Source organism: Talpa europaea (genome assembly GCF_964194135.1).
Source record: "Talpa europaea genome assembly, chromosome: 1".
In the NCBI taxonomy this organism is placed as follows: domain Eukaryota; kingdom Metazoa; phylum Chordata; class Mammalia; order Eulipotyphla; family Talpidae; genus Talpa; species Talpa europaea.
In genome coordinates, this window is record NC_140073.1 from 10,010,769 (window position 1) to 10,027,179 (window position 16,411).

Genomic DNA, 16,411 nt, shown 5'->3' on the forward strand with positions numbered 1-16,411 from the left:
ATCCTCTTTGTGCTGTTTCTGGTGGTTTACCTCATCACCCTCTAAGGCAACCTGGGCATGATTCTGTTGATCAGACTGGACTCTCCTCACAAACTTAGCCTTTGTCGATGTATGTTACACCACCAAGATGACACCACAGATGCTGGTTAATCTCTTTTCAGAGAAGAAGACCATCACATTTGTTGGCTGCTTTCTACAGTGTTACATCTTCATCACTCTTCTCCTCACTGAGTATTACATGCTGGCAGCAATGACCTATGATGGCTATGTGTGAAGATGTATGCCATGCTCATATCAGCAGGCTTCAACCTGTCCAACTCCCTCACCATCATCCTGGTGTCCTATGCCTTCATTCTTGCTGCCATCCTCCACATCAAATCGGCAGAGGGAAGACGCAAGGCATTCTCCACCTGTGGTTCACACATGATGGCTGTTACCCTCTTTTGTGGGATGCCCTTCTCTCTGTATGTAAGACCTCCAACAGATAAGAGTGTGGAGGAATCCAAAATAATAGCTGTGTTCTACACTTTGTAAGTCCAGTGCTTAATCCATTGATCTACAGTCTGTGGAACAAAGATGTAAAACAGGTCTTGAGGGATGTACTCAGACAAAATGTGGTCACTAAGATGGCAATGCCATAAACCATAACTGTGAAGGTTTGTTTCGAGCATCTTTGCATTATATGATGACTGTTGATCTATGGATTTGTCTCAAATATTTCAGCTAAAGCTCACGGAGTGGGTAAAAATGACCTGAACCTGTTAGTGTAGACCCTAGGTCCTCTACCTGAGGTCCATGAACTCGCAACAAGTGCATTGCCTTGGGCGGGCGGTGGTTAGATATTTGTCATATATATGTAATTTAGTTCTGTTGTCATAGAACATGATATCTTGTGATTTGAATATTAAAAATTTGTTGAGAAGCATTTCTCCAACTTTACTGATATATAATTGAAACATGACCCTGTAAGTTTAAGGAATATAACATAATGGCCTGATACACTTAACTACTTTTAAAATAATTATCGCAAAAAAATTAGTGAAACCCTGTATTGCAATGCATACTTATTTCTAGTATTATCCAAGTAAAAATTACAAAATCATAACCCATTTAAATTGATATTAATAATATCTGAACATTAAACACAGCAATGGAGATATTTTCATCATTCCCAAACTTAATTTTTATTCCCCTGCAACAACTCTTTCCCTGCATATGCAAAGCTTTGATAATCATAGATCTACTTTTCTACCTATAGTTCATGTAAATGAAATCAAAACATAAATAGTGCTGGATGTGTGGGTTCTTTAACCTAATAAAATGTTTTTTTTTAGAATCATCCAGTTGTTGCAAGGATCAGTAATTTGAAGCATTTTCTATAACTGAATAGGATTACATTATAAATTATTTCTTAATCCATCTGTTATTAGATTCTAGGTTGTTTCATAAGGGTCAAACTGTCTTAAGTGTCAGGTTTAACGATGGTGTGATGGTGGGGTGAAATGCATATACTTCCACCAAAGTGATATACATTTACATGGAACATATGTGTTTATGACAACGAAAAATCATAACTTTCTGCCTTTATATGTGGAAAAATGTCCTGTTCTCTCTTCTTCACCTAATAAAGGCACTGTGGCTAGAAAGTCAGCACCTCTGAGTTCTCTTGTTAGACTTTTGTGGGTAGAGTGATCACTTTCTGAATTGTTTCTCTCTTCTATTTTGTAGCAGAAAATTTTAGTGCATCTCATACCATGTACAATACTGTGATAAAAAACCAAATTTGTAAAGTTGGGTTGGCTGTTAATAATAAAAGTTTAGTTGTCACAAGACCAGAATGTCTAGATAAGTGGCAGAGGGAGAGAGTGACAAAGAATGCAGAGACCATGGTAAGATCTTTGCAGATATCAGTGGGAGAATGAGTCACCAGTGAAGTGTTGACATATCTCTCTTCTTTACAAGTACATTAAGGAGTATTTGAGCTCAAGAATCAGATAATTTGTATCTCTTGGTTGAGGATGAGTGGATAATTAGATACTTGATAAATGAGAAAAAAAAGGTAGCACACTGTTTTCACTTCTACCTATTTGTTCTATGTGTGGGGAAATAAATAACACAATGCTGAATTACATTTTCCAAGTTTTTCATAAATTACTACTTTCTAATACTTGAACGTAAGACCTTGAACTATTTCTACTACAACTCATTATGGTTCTTGTCCAAATGACTTTAATTATAGGTTTTATATTTTAACAATTTTATCCTAGATATAAAAAATTCACTCACTAAACATTCATTCAATGGTCCTTTTGTGTACCAAAACAAACAAAAAACCCAAAACCAAAATCAAAAGTCAGACTGAAAAGGTATGACAGAAACATCAAAATCCATGAACTTATCATTATTTTATATCTTTATTAATTATGCTATTCATTGGATTGGAATAGATGATAATCTGTCATGCAAAAAATCCCATGAGAATAAACCCTTGATCACCCACAGAAATCAGATCAAAAAGATTACAAGCTAGTGCAATCACATTGTGTAAATCCCAAGACTCTAATCCATGTGAGTCTATATAAATTATTTTTTTCCCTGGAGTTTTCACTTGTAGATAACATTGCAATTATAATTTTTAGGATGAGTTGAAAATACTTTAGGGACTCCAGATTTGAAGACTCCAAATTGCAAGTTGGGTATAAATCATTCCCAGCATCTCATCCCTTGGACCACTAGTGTCTGTGAGAGTCTTTTCTGGAGTCAGGTAGGAATGAAAATTCTGACTTCTATAGTTGCACTTTCTGTTTTTGTTTCAATTGTGGATCTTTATCAATAGGAGTCAGATGACAACAAAAGCAGATTTACATGTTAGCTTAATTTCTTAGCCAGTTAAAATGAATCAATGTGTATATCTTATTTAGATTGGTCACTAGAAAACATTTAAAAAATGGAATTATTTTTACACTAATTTTGGGTTCATGCATTTTATCAGCCACTGTACTTTGCTCTTATATGTGTGAGATGCTGGAATAAAAACCAAGGTGAGGGGGAGGAAAATACAGAGGTGTGATTTTTTTAAAAGAGCATCAGTGGAATACCTTCAAGAGAGAAAAATTAAAATGTGTGCAAATTATATGAGATTATTTAAAATATTTAGAACTGTCTCATGGGATTTTTGCATATATGCTAATTTGCCATATGTCTTATCTCAGATAGACAACTAATAAGCAACCATTGTCAATTGTTAAAGATGAGATGATGAGCAAACAATTTAGGGCTATTATTTAGGGCTTAGCTGTTCAGATTCTGTGTTTAAGGGTAGAACAGGCTTATATCTTCCTGTGATTAATATATAAGCTCCGGTATAACATATTCCATTTCCTCTGAGTGCTTAGATTTTTTTCCTGCCCATTCATATTCCCTCCCCATTTATGGGGTGCCTCTTCCAAGCTCAATCTTTCCTCCAAGCAATTTTTTTTTTTGATCATGATAAATTTAAAAGTGCCTTAAATTTAGTATCTCACCAGTGGTATTACTGAACAGAGTTTCATAACTAATGCAGAGTATATCTCCTTGTACTTTGTTTAACTGTTGAGATACAATGAATTTCACAGTCTTTGGGGCTTGCTCAGAGTGGAGTGAAAGATCCTTGGCCTAAGGAGAACACTGGAGATGCTACAGGCTCCTTCAACGAGTAAGCATACAAAAGGTTGCATATTCTGCCCACCATCTATAGTTTCCTAACTCACTTGCTTACATAAAAGACTTGGACATTTACTGCAATGTAGAAACCACATTTTGAGTTGGGGAAACTGTTATATTGGAGTTTGGAGGTGAAGATGGTGGGGGGAGGGTGGTCTAATTCTGAAACCTTGCTATGTAGTTAAAAAGGTTGTGAAAAGAGTAACTAAACCAGTCATGATTGGTGTATTTCTTAGCTATAAATCAGGGTTGTTAGGTGTGATAAATTTTGCCCATGAATCCTCCTTGGTCTTACCTTGCCTTGAGACAAGACATTAGCCCCAGCCGGACTGTGGATGGCAGAAATGCAGTGTTGTTGCTCTGGGGACTTGTGAGAGCCATTTCCTGTCCTGATAACCTGATCTTTGCAAAAAGAATGATTCTCCCTTGATTAGCTTTTGTTTTATAGCTTCTGGACATTTCAGTGTGTGATAAAGAAGGTTGAACTAGTAACATATGCTGCTAAAAAGCATGAAATACAATTGTTGTTCCACCAGTAGCACCCCGTAAATGCTTTCTGGGGTAAAGGAAAACAATGGGATAAACGAAATTCTGGTCTAAGTTTTGGTGCCTCCCCTTTCCCCGTATCCTTCTTTCTTTTACGTCATTCATACAAACTCTTCTGAGTGAAATTCCTTCATCAATAATTCAGAGATTTGTTGTGTCCAAGTTTGGGGTCTTCATCTAGGAATATTATGATTTCCTGTATTTTATGGATATAGCAGTAAAACTGGTCTCAGAATATTTCTTTCAAATACCTATAATTTATGACTCTCAAAGGCTGAACTTCTAAATATGTATGCACTGTAAATGAGTGTAAAGTATCGTATTTTCAAATACATCACCATTTTTTTGAAACTAATCATGGGCTCAATGATTAATCCCATGAATTTATAGCGAACAGTAAGTGGTAGTTAGTTGGTGGTGCAATCTAATTTTAAACAAATTTTGGGTCATAAGTCCCCCATTCCAAAATAAGTTGATGGCACAGGGACTGTTCTCTTTGGAAATCATCTGTGTATTTACGCCCAAATAGTAGGGGCCATGACATTTCTGAAAGTGCCAGAACCCATATTCTCAGACTTTGTCTCATAACTGCTATTTGTGGACATGAATGAGAGAGAAAGAAAAAGAGGGAGAATGAGAGAATGAAAAGAAACATAAGATGGACTGCTCACTCACTTTTTAAATTTATTTTAATTCATTTAAGTCAACAATGCTGGCATCTAAGAAAATAATGAGAGGGAATTCCACCCTGGTGACTGAATTTATTCTCTTGGGATTGACTGATCGTCCAGAGCTTCAGCCTGTCCTCTTCGTGCTGTTCCTGGTGATATACTTGATCACTGTAGGGGGAAACCTGGGGATGTTGATATTGATCAGGATAGATTCCCACCTCCACACCCCCATGTACTTCTTTCTTGCCAGTTTGTCCTGCTTGGATTTGTGCTATTCCACTAACGTGACTCCCAAAATGTTGGTGAATTTTCTATCAGAGAAAAAAACCATTTCCTATGCTGCTTGTTTAGTCCAATGTTATTTTTTCATTGCCATGGTGATTACTGAATACTACCTGCTGGCTGTGATGGCTTATGACAGGTACATGGCCATCTGTAACCCTTTGCTTTACAGTAGCAAGATGTCCACCGGGGTGTGCGTTCGCCTGATTGTGGGTTCCTATGTCTATGGGTTCCTGAGTGGCCTGATGGAAACCATGTGGACCTACCAGCTGACCTTCTGTGACTCCAATATCATTAACCACTTCTATTGCGCCGACCCGCCCCTCATCCGACTCTCTTGCTCTGACACTTTCATTAAGGAGACATCCATGTTTGTGGTAGCAGGATTTAACCTCTCCAACTCCCTGCTCATAATTCTCATCTCCTACGTCTTCATTCTCTTGGCTATTCTGAGGATGCGTTCAGTGGAAGGCAGACGCAAGGCATTTTCTACCTGTGGATCCCATCTGGTGGCGGTGACTGTGTTCTACGGGACACTGTTCTGCATGTATGTTCGACCTCCCACGGACAAGTCAGTGGAACAGTCCAAAATCATCGCTGTGTTCTATACCTTTGTAAGTCCTATGTTAAACCCCATCATTTATAGTCTGAGGAACAAGGATGTGAAACAAGCTTTCTGGAAACTCATCAGAGGAAACGTGCTTTTGAAGTAAAAATCACAGTGTGTCTTTCTTTATAAACTAAATAAAAGATATATTTATGAGAACCGGATCCAACGTTAACTGCTTTGACAGTAAAGTCGATTTTAAGTTGGTGATGAAAGGTATAATCTAAGGACAAAGCATGAAAGACATGGGTCTCAAAGATCCACTATTTTATGTGTAACATAAGAGTAGATTTTGTATGTGAAGAGTTGAAAGTTAAGTATATTAAATACAGAGAGGACTTCCTTTATACGCTTTTAACTTTATAAATGTACATGTTACTTTTACATTATAAAAATGATGTTCTTGCAGTAACAGATGCAGTCTCTCATAGAGTATAAAGTCAGAGTTAAATATCTCCTCCCCGCCCACTCTAATCTTCCATTCTTACCTCCCCAATTCCTGCTATTAAGTTTCTTATGTTTCCAGATAATCTCTGCCTACCTACAAACCGTTATATGATCATATATGCACACAGGTACATAAAATTTTTCACACTCATGTTGACTGTAAGGAGCTAATTTTAGTACCTTAAGATTCTGTAGCATTTACTATGCAGGGGCTTTAATCCATGGGTAGGGGGGTGACACTAGTGCCATTCTAGTGCTGGTGAGACTTGCTGCCACCTCCAGGAGAGAGAACTGATGATAACATCTTCTGCCCACACCTGATATCTTGTCCTGGAAATTGAGAGTCACTTTTCAGCAGCTGCATACCTATGGGTGCTATTACAATGTTATGCCAGACTAGTCAGAATCTGAAAAAGAAAAATGTTAGAACCTGTTGTGCTCACACAGGTAGAGGCTACTTTCAATGAAAAAAGAAGTCAAAAACTGTAATCAGTCATGCCTCCAACAGAAACGTTCTCTTGATTGTACTTCAAAACTTGCTTTTCTACCTTATGGCTTATTTCTGTTCAGGATTTCCTAAAGGGTAACATTTTTGTTTTCATTAATTTTATATTACCCCATATAATTCATTCACATTTTTATTACTTGGGGCTGTTAGTTAAATACATTTTGAAAGTCAAATTGCCTGCAAATATTTTGAAACACACATACAAAAATATAACTGCTTTAAAAAATAGTAATATTCAATTACTAGTTAATTACTATGCTAAACTTACTATTAATTAATTACCTATAATTACTATACTATACATGATCTATTACTATTAAAGTACACACATACCTGTTCAGTTATGGAAATGTTCCAAACTTTCTGATTTCTGGGTCCATGTGTCCTCTTTTATGGTGAAACTTGGCACAAATAAAAATTCAATAATGATTGCAGTATAAAAAAAAAAAGTGAATCCCCTGCTGCAGGGCCTGGCAATGGCTTGATAGTGCTGTCTTTAACCCCTGCACCACCAGGAAGGTCCTGATTTAATTATTGAATGAATCTTTTGGAGTTTAAAGTGCACTTTAGAAGTGGGGTGATGCTCTGATGCATGAACTTAGAAAATCAGAAAGCCTGAGAAAGGAACCATCGATTTGGGAATTGCAATAGATCTAAAAGCATTATTCTGATGATCTTGGGTTAGGAGATCTATCATAATAGAGGTTTCTAGAATATTTGGTTACCTTATTTGTAACCGGTTTCACCTGGGCAGGACCAACTTGTTATATTGATGTCAAATAAAATGATTAACTTACTTTTTTGACTGCAGCGCCTCCTGCTGAGTGTTGGAGGCACTGCAGAGCTCATGCCCAGCAGTGCCTGGATGGCAAGCAGTGGTGAGATCACTACCAAGGGAGATGAAGAAGAAAACACAGAAGAAATGCTTACATCATTCTTAACTTCCATGGTGCAGTCCCTGAGCTATCTTCAAGAAACTTTTAATTGGCAGAATAATTGCTCAATCTTGATTTTTCTTATGCCATAGGGGGCAGGAATCAAACTTATAAATGCAAGCTATAATTTCCCTCACTATTTTTGGAGGCCTATTGATGATTTTCCCTCTGTTCATAGGTAGGCTTCTCTATTTGTTTGTGTTAAGTACTATTCAATGTGTTTCTGTGGTTACTTGAGATCCAAACTCTTTTGATAACAAGTGTATGGTTAGATGTAATGATGTTCATAATTGGAGAATTTTTGTTTCTTCTAAATATTAAACAAAGGGGAGACAGAAAGTATGAAATTCTTGTGATGGACATTTATGTTTCACACATGGCCTAGCATTTACATAAATTAAAACTTTTACATCCTCAGGGGAAAAAAATCACCCTGCAACAACTTCTTCAAGGTGAGAACACTAAGGTTTATTAAGGTCACATTTTCTACAATTGTAGAGCTAATATGTAACACAGTTGTAAGTTTGCAAATCAAATCTTCCTGGTTCCAAAATCTATGAATTCATAAAACTATGAGTTATTCTGTGAGCTGAAGAGCAGCAATAAGCATACCAGAGACATAGTAGCATGACTAATTTTTAAAATTTGGGGAAGTGAAAAGATACAGCAGTAGACCATGTTTCAGAAGTTTGCATCTAAGACTAGGGCTTGGGCGCCTGGAAGGGTATGAATGATTCAGTTTCAGCTTCTCTGCTTAGAGATGATAAAAGACAGGGAGACCCCCCCCAGCACACAGACTGCATGAAAACACATGTACACATGCTGAACAAAAGGCAGCTGCTCAAAAGACATGGGGAGGAAGACAAGGAGTTCTTGAGGTTATTCCAGAAGTGAAGAGAGGAGGTGAGAAGTAGTCAGGGTTGGTGGAGAGAGGAGAGCCAGACCTATGTTGTCAAGTTGGAGATTAAGTTCTGCAAACAGCCAGTGGAAAAGTCATCTGTGGTTAGGGTATGAGAGGAAATTTAAAGAATAAATATGCCTAATGCTTATATTTCATTTTTCATTCTTTGGCAGCAAATACTTTCTTTTTCCTGCACTCCATAGACATGCTCTGTGTGTGTGTGTATGTGTGTGTAAGCATTTTGGATTTCTAAATAGCCTAAATTAATAAATTAATAGAAAGACGTTTTAAGGAAATTTTAAAAGGTCTCAGGAGGTTATCATCTGCATTATCTAAGCATTAACAGTTTTAAAGTCACAGTGAGTTTTTTGAGCATAAACCTCTGAGGGATTAATTAAATTCTAACTAATAACTTTCACTGGATATAACATTATCTTATACAGTCAGCCTTATGGTGATCTTGAACCCTAATTCGAGAAGTTCGTATTAGACAATGATTTCAATTCCTGCAAGAGCAAAAGAAAATGATGGTTAAACAAGGTATTCAGTTCTCATTTATGCAAAAGTCTGAGCTGGTCTGTCAGTTAAATTGTGCCCTATTTCAGGCATTCTGACACATTTACGCCGATTTTTCTGCCGTTTCACTTGATGACCCCCGTGTCTCACCTCTACCTCCACTGTCGGTCTCCCAGGGGAAGGCAAAGGAGCAGAGAAATCTTAGAAAGGGGGAGGGGATCAGAAGTGCACATATCTCTTTCATGACGTCACTTCATTAGAACCTAGTTTTTGTTGTAGCAAATTTAGCTTGAGAATAAGGGAAGAAAAAGGATGTTTTTGTGTTTGTCTTGCTTTATTTACTTTGGCTTTGCTGTATTTTTAAGACCCATGTAGCTCCCAGGACCAGCACGTGGGGTCAGGGGCTTCTGTGAGCTCTGCCCCATGTTGCTCTTCCTTCCCTTTTCACAACTGTGGACAAAATACTGGACAACATCATTTCTGTGGTCAGCGTCATTTTGGGTTGATGATCTAAAAATCCAACTTTGCCAAGGTGTTTTGAACTAACTGCAAGTTTTAGAAGATTTTTTGAAGGCTTGCCTATACATTATATTGGTTGCTATTCATGACAAGATATTGTACATGATAGGTGATAAGAGTCAATCTTTTAGATTTCTCTGTTTCTACTTTTCCTCCAAATAACATCAAGTAATGCTAAAATAATAAAAAAATGGCTTTTTATAACTTTTAATTTATCATTTAACTCCCTTTCTCACACACACACACACACACACAAAAAAAAAAAAAAAAAAAAAACAACCTAAGGGATTGTTTTGTATTATGATCTGGAAAAAAAACTATTATCTGGACAAGAACTTCTGGTGTCAGATTCTCTAATTCTTATTCAGTTATCCAGTAAATTCATTTAGATACCTGGTGAATGATGCTTAATGGCACAATCTGGAATGAAAAAAATTGATTGAGATTAGAAAAAAATTGAGTGAGGTTAGGTAAAAATGCAGAACATAGACTAAGTAGAAATGGAGTTGGGCAAGAAATATAGTCATAGGAACTAAAACAGAGAAAGGGTCAGGAGGACAATTAGCAAAGGAAAAGACTTACTAGTAATGGAGACCCAGAGTCATTTTGAGAGTTTGCTAGCATTTAATAAGGTCCTGGCCTAATTAAGCCACTGTCTAGTGTCTCCTGGGACAAGACAGTCAGAGCAAAGAAAAGAAATGCAGAGAATAAAACTAAAACAATGTATGAAGACAATATGACATTTCTTTCTTTTAAAAAATGTCCGGGAGTTAGTCTACTGGAGCTCTTCCAGGTGTATGGGGGTCTTCAGGTTATCCTCAAGCTTCATTTCACATTTTTGCCAGTCAAGAAAGAATGGATGAATGAATGAATGTCCTGATCCAAAATTCTCATTTCCATTTAAGGAAATTATGAGAAGAAACTTGACTTCAGTGTCTGAGTTCATCCTCCTGGGACTGACCAATTGCCGGGAACTGCAGATTCTCCTCTTCCTGCTGTTCCTGGCTGTTTACCTGGTCACCGTGGCTGGGAACCTGGGCATGATCATCCTCATCCAGGTCCATGCCCGGCTCCACACACCCATGTACTTTTTCCTGGGCCACCTGGCCTTCGTGGATCTGTGCTTCTCTTCCAATGTGACCCCAAAGATGCTGGAGATTTTTGTATCAGAGAAGAAAACCATTTCCTACCCTGCTTGTCTGGTGCAGTGTTACTTTTTTATTGCCCTGGTCCACGTGGAGATCTATATCCTGGCTGTCATGGCCTTTGATCGCTACATGGCCATCTGTAGCCCTCTGCTTTATGGCAGCAAAATGTCTAGGAGTGTGTGCATGTCACTCATCATGGTGCCTTATGTGTATGGAGCCCTCACTGGCTTCATGGAGACCATGTGGACCTACAACCTGGTCTTCTGTGGTGCCAATGAAATTAATCACTTCTACTGTGCCGACCCCCCACTGATCAAGCTGGCCTGCTCTGATACCTACAACAAAGAAACATCCATGTTTGTGGTAGCTGGATGCAACCTTTCCTTTTCTCTCCTCATCATCCTGATTTCCTACCTTTATATTTTTCCTGCCATCCTCAGGATTCGCTCCACTGAAGGCAGGCGCAAAGTGTTCTCCACCTGTGGCTCCCACCTGACAGCTGTGACCATATTCTATGCCACCCTCTTCTTCATGTATCTCAGACCCCCTCAGAGGAATCTGTGGAGCAGGGGAAAATGGTGGCTGTGTTTTATACCACAGTGATCCCCATGCTGAACCCTATGATTTATAGCCTCAGAAATAAAGATGTGAAGGAAGCCTTAACAAAGGAACTGGTCAGGAGAAAATGATTTATTTAAAAAAAAAAAAAAAACAACACAGAGAGAACTGTGTCCCCAAACTATTAGTCCCCAAATTATTCTTAGATTTTTTTTTGTTCAATTTCCAGAAAAGAATTGGTGATAAAATGAAAAAAAAATATATGGGCACCAAAGGGAGATTCTGTTTTTCGTTTTTTTTTTTTTTTTTTTTTTTAAAGCTGTAATGCCTTTTTAAAAATACAAATACAAAAAATAAAATTTTAATGACAAATGTTTGCATGTCATTCAATTTGCCCACCAGTGATATTTTTCATTTCCTTCCCTTCTGTGCACATGATAGCTTTACAAATTCTTTACATGGAGTGTTGAGGTGGGGTAATATCACTAAAAAATGAGTTAGATTGTAATTCTTATGTGTCACTTTTCAGTTGGGTATTTCATTGTTGAAGGAGAACACTTTTCTCCTGCTCTGGTGACCAATGGACATGCTCTTGAGTGAGCACACGGAATAGATCATCAACCATCTCACAAGAAAAATAGACAAAGGACAAGAAATGCTCTTGTTTTCACAAGCAACCAGGGTATGTTAAGTTGCTTTTTTCTACAGCACCGTTCACCTCTTCTAAATGATACATATTCATTCTATAAAATCCAAGTATACAGAAGTATAGAAAACAGAAATTAAACTCTACTCCCCTCAAAGAAATAAAATTGAGATTTTATGATCTTCTAGCCTTTTTTTCTATATTTTTACATATAAGCATGTGCTAGTTAAAATTACTTATAATCATTATGTAAAATTACTAGTGTAAAACATGCATATTGCATGTCCTTCAGTCCTCATAGATAACATATTCTTGTTATTTCCTTTGGTAATGAACTCATTAAATTATATGCTTATAGAGACATGACTGATTGGCACCATTTTATTAAAGATAAAATGTTAACATTTTCCCACCATCCTCTGCATCCTTATCCCATTTCTTTAACCGTCATCTTCACAATAAAATCACATTAGAATTTTTCTTAATATTTATTGTTTAACAAATGTTGGCGAGGTTCTGGAGAAAAAGGAACTCTCCTGCACTGTTGGTGGGAGTGCAAACGGGTCCAACCACTATGGAGAGCTGTGTGGAGATTTCTTGACCTACTAAATATAGAGCTTCCATATGATCCAGCAATTCCACTCCTAGGTATTTACCCAAAGGACACAGAAACATCAATTCCAAAGAGCACCTGCACCCCTATGTTTATAGCAGCACTATTTCCAATAGCTAAGCTTTGGAAACAAACCAAATGCCCAAAAGTAGATGACTGGATTGAGAAGATGTGGTACATATACACCATGGAATATTACTCAGCATTCAAAAAAGATAAACACAAGCAATTTGCAGCAACATGGATGGAGCTGGAAGGGATCATGCTCAGCGAAATAAGCCAGAAAGAAAAAGAAAAAATACCAGATGGTCTCATTCATAGCAGGAATCTAGAAAACTTAAATAAGGGACCAGGAAAAAGAATAACTATAAGAAAGAAAATATCAAAACAACAAACAACTATGAACCAGAGACGCTCTATGGGGGTTGGGGGCCAGGGAAAGGAGGGGTTCGGGTCAAAATAAGGGGGTTGTAATTGTATGGGGAATATAAAAATAAAATTTAAATAAAACATATTTTTTGTTTAATATTGCTGTGAATATATAATTAGTTATAGTATGAGCAACACAATGAACAGTATTAACATTAACAATAATTATTAATATTATGAGCAATATTATAAATAAAATTCTCTTTTTACATATTTCTGTTTTCCATGGAGTTAATATTTGTCTTAAATTTTGATTTGTTTTTGAACCTACTTTCCTCTCAATTCCACAGAACTATAAAGCAATTTTCATAGGGTTAAACCCAATAGAAGACCTACAGTTTCCACATTTTCTCCTTGGAAGTGCTCTGTCTGCCTATTGGATTCTGCCCTGGCTGATCTCTGTGTCCACTGCAGGATTATTATTTGAAAACAGTGATTCTAACATTGATTCAAGTGTTTCAGTCATTTAATCTATGTTGAATACTGATGAATACATTAGAAAAGGAATGGAAAAGTTATAAACAAGAGAGAAAACATTTTATTTATTTATTTTTTATAGAGGCATTTTTTTTTTTTATTTGTTTGTTTGTTCGTTTTGTTGTGTTTATACATGCACTGGGTACAGTCAGAAGCACGGGAGGGTGAGAGAATTCACCAGAGCCAGAGCGGGGAGCAGAGCAGGCAGAAGGACCGAAGTACACTGCTGAGGGGAGCAGCGGGCGGCAGGAGAGGTCTGCGCGCCATGTGGGCCCCTCCTCTGGTGGCTGGGGGGCAGCCGGGGATCGAACCGGCGCCGCAGAGGTCGCGGGCAGCTTCGCAACCCAGCGCTCAACCGCTGCGCCACCGGGGAGGACTCTTTAGTACATTTTAAATGTAGGTGTGTGTAATGGAGTTAGATAGCTGGATATCTAAACAAAAAATTAGCAAAATATTTCAGGTATTGATAAGTCCATGGTGAAGGTAAAGATAATTGTTCACAGTATTTCCTCATACTCATAGCAAACTATTGACTTGAACTCCAGTGAGCTATACAATAAGAATTAAACAAAAACTTGATGTGAGAAAGCATATTGTAAACAATTAGTATTTCTGTCTATGAGTATTTCCACTGAGATTCCACTTTTAATTGCTTCTAGTTGAAACATTTGGGGATTCTCCAGAGATAAATGTTGATGTCAACAACTTAGGTATAAATCCTATTGCAATGACTAGGATTTGACCTCTGGGGTCATTACCAAGACATTTTCACAGGTAGGAGAGGAAATGTGTTTGTGTTGTAGCTTTCAATATGTAGTTGTGTATTCTCTTCATTAAATTGTATACATTTTAGATAGTGATGTGGTTAAATAGGTTCTTTTAGGGGAAATTTGCATAGACAATGCATTTTCTGTGAAAATATAAAGGGTACTTACTCAGTTTGGTTTTTCTCTTTCATGATATATCAGTGTTTTTGGATTATCTTGGTAGAATTATATAACATGGAACTCTAGCAGATGCTTCACTATAAATACTTTGAAATGATATTCTTTTTGTGTTTTCCATGTGCCTAATGCTTGGTGTGGTAATTGTCAGAAGAAAAAGACACATTGGAACTAACTTGGAACTTTGCAATTTATTAATGCTTTAAATGTTTCTGACCTCAAGAAGTAAAGTGTAGGGCTTCCCCCGGTGGCGCAGCGGTTGAGCGCTGGGTTTCTAAGCTGCCCGCCGCCTCTGCAGCGCCGGTTCGATTCCCGGCTGCTCCCCGGCCACCGGAGGAGGGTCCCACATGGCGCGCAGACCTCTCCTGCCGCCCGCTGCTCCCCTCAGCAGTGTACTTCGGTCCTTCTGCCTGCTCTGCTCCCTGCTCTGGCTCTGGTGAATTCTCTCACCTTCCCACGCTTCTGACTGTACCCAGTGCTTGTATAAATAAATAAATAATCTTAAAAAAAAAAAAAAAGAAGTAAAGTGTATTCCCAAAAATGCTTTTCCTTGTGAACATTAAATATATGGACTAGCTGGCCAGATTCATGTGTATGTGGATCTACAGGGTTTGGACTAGAATATCTCTATGACTTTTCTGGTATTTTTACTTATAAGATTCTGAATTATTTTCCAATGCCTTGTTTCCATTAAGGACCTTGTTTTTTACAAGTCATTCTTGCACTCCAGGAGAACATTTTTCTTTTCAGAGTATTGTTCTTTCTGCTTTTATTTTTACCAAGGAACTTGCACTAGGAGTATCTGATAATACTCAAAATATTAAATTGGTCCAAAGACCTTATGGAAATAACTGATGAAGGGGATTCTCATCCCTGTCCAGCCATGTGGCACTTGTACCCAATGGACTTGTCAAAGTCACCTAATGCATCTGAATGTTTGCTGTTTCTTGCCTTTCAGTCTGACAGATGTCCCAAGTGTTCTATTTTTATACTAGTTGTCTCTCTTTTCCATTGTCTGGTAACTCTAGAATTATGATCAGTGATAATGGTTTTTATGAAAATGGCATGTGCCTGCGGCCACTGAGACCTGAGAAAAGTTGGAATGCTCCCTACAGACCAACTCAGTGCTAACAACCAGATCTAGGACTGGAGAAGTTGTTCACAGGTTGTGAGTTAAAAAAAGAGCTCTTGGCTCCCAGATGAATCACAAAAATGAGGCACTAATCTAGACTCTTGTCCAAATGTCTTCCTATTTTTAACGGTTGCAACACTGATACCTTGGCTGCCTGTCTTTCTTCTCACCCTGCCATCTGTCATGGTTAGAATGTCTTTCCTTATTATCTATGACTCAAAGAAAATGCTAGCTCGTTTCTATTTTATTCATATGTGTTTTTTCTTCCATTAGTCCATAGTGCAATCATTGGTGCAGATTAAAGAGACGATGATAGTATATAAGTTGAATTTTAACATTTTGTCAATAGTTATCATCTTTTCCCAAGCTGTCCACTCAATTGAAAGGAATTGACAGATTTTCTTGGGAAAGGACAATGTTACAGAGGGAGAACACTAAATTAGGAACTATACTGTGTCCTATCAATACCACATACAAGAAATAAATAAAATTTCTTTTTAAATTTTTTTTAGATTCTAGACAATGAGTTGGACTTGATAGGAAATAGCATAGGAGGAGATCACTAAACTGGGACATTCAGAACAGGATCTGACTTGGAAAAACCACTTCAAGTCCTTGGGTTGCAGTTTCTCCATGTTCAGAGTAAATGACTTCACCTGTGCTATTTTCATAATCCTCTCCAAACTGCTGTATATCTCTAGCTGCTCTAACCGTAGGCATTCTAAATATTTCTAAAATTCTCTTATGATTTCTTCTTTGACATATAAGTGATCAAGTTTTTTTTTAACTTTCCCAAAGTATTAGGATACTTTTATTTATAATTGTGTCTT

General features: G+C 37.5%; 2 protein-coding genes across 2 annotated transcripts; both read left to right on the top strand.

Annotated features, from left to right (window-relative positions):
• Nucleotides 1-4,957: 4,957 nt before the first annotated feature.
• LOC311170436 (olfactory receptor 5M5) lies at nt 4,958-5,914 on the top strand (the record flags this gene model as incomplete). The annotated part of the gene is made up of 1 exon (XM_084232810.1): nt 4,958-5,914. One exon carries the CDS (start codon nt 4,958-4,960, stop codon nt 5,912-5,914), a length of 957 nt encoding a protein of 318 aa, XP_084088936.1.
• Nucleotides 5,915-10,545: 4,631 nt separating this feature from the next.
• Nucleotides 10,546-11,471, top strand: LOC311171525 (olfactory receptor 5M8-like; the record flags this gene model as incomplete). The annotated part of the gene is given in 2 exon segments (XM_084234463.1): nt 10,546-11,329; nt 11,332-11,471. Coding segments are annotated over 2 exon segments (924 nt in total).
• Nucleotides 11,472-16,411: the final 4,940 nt, after the last annotated feature.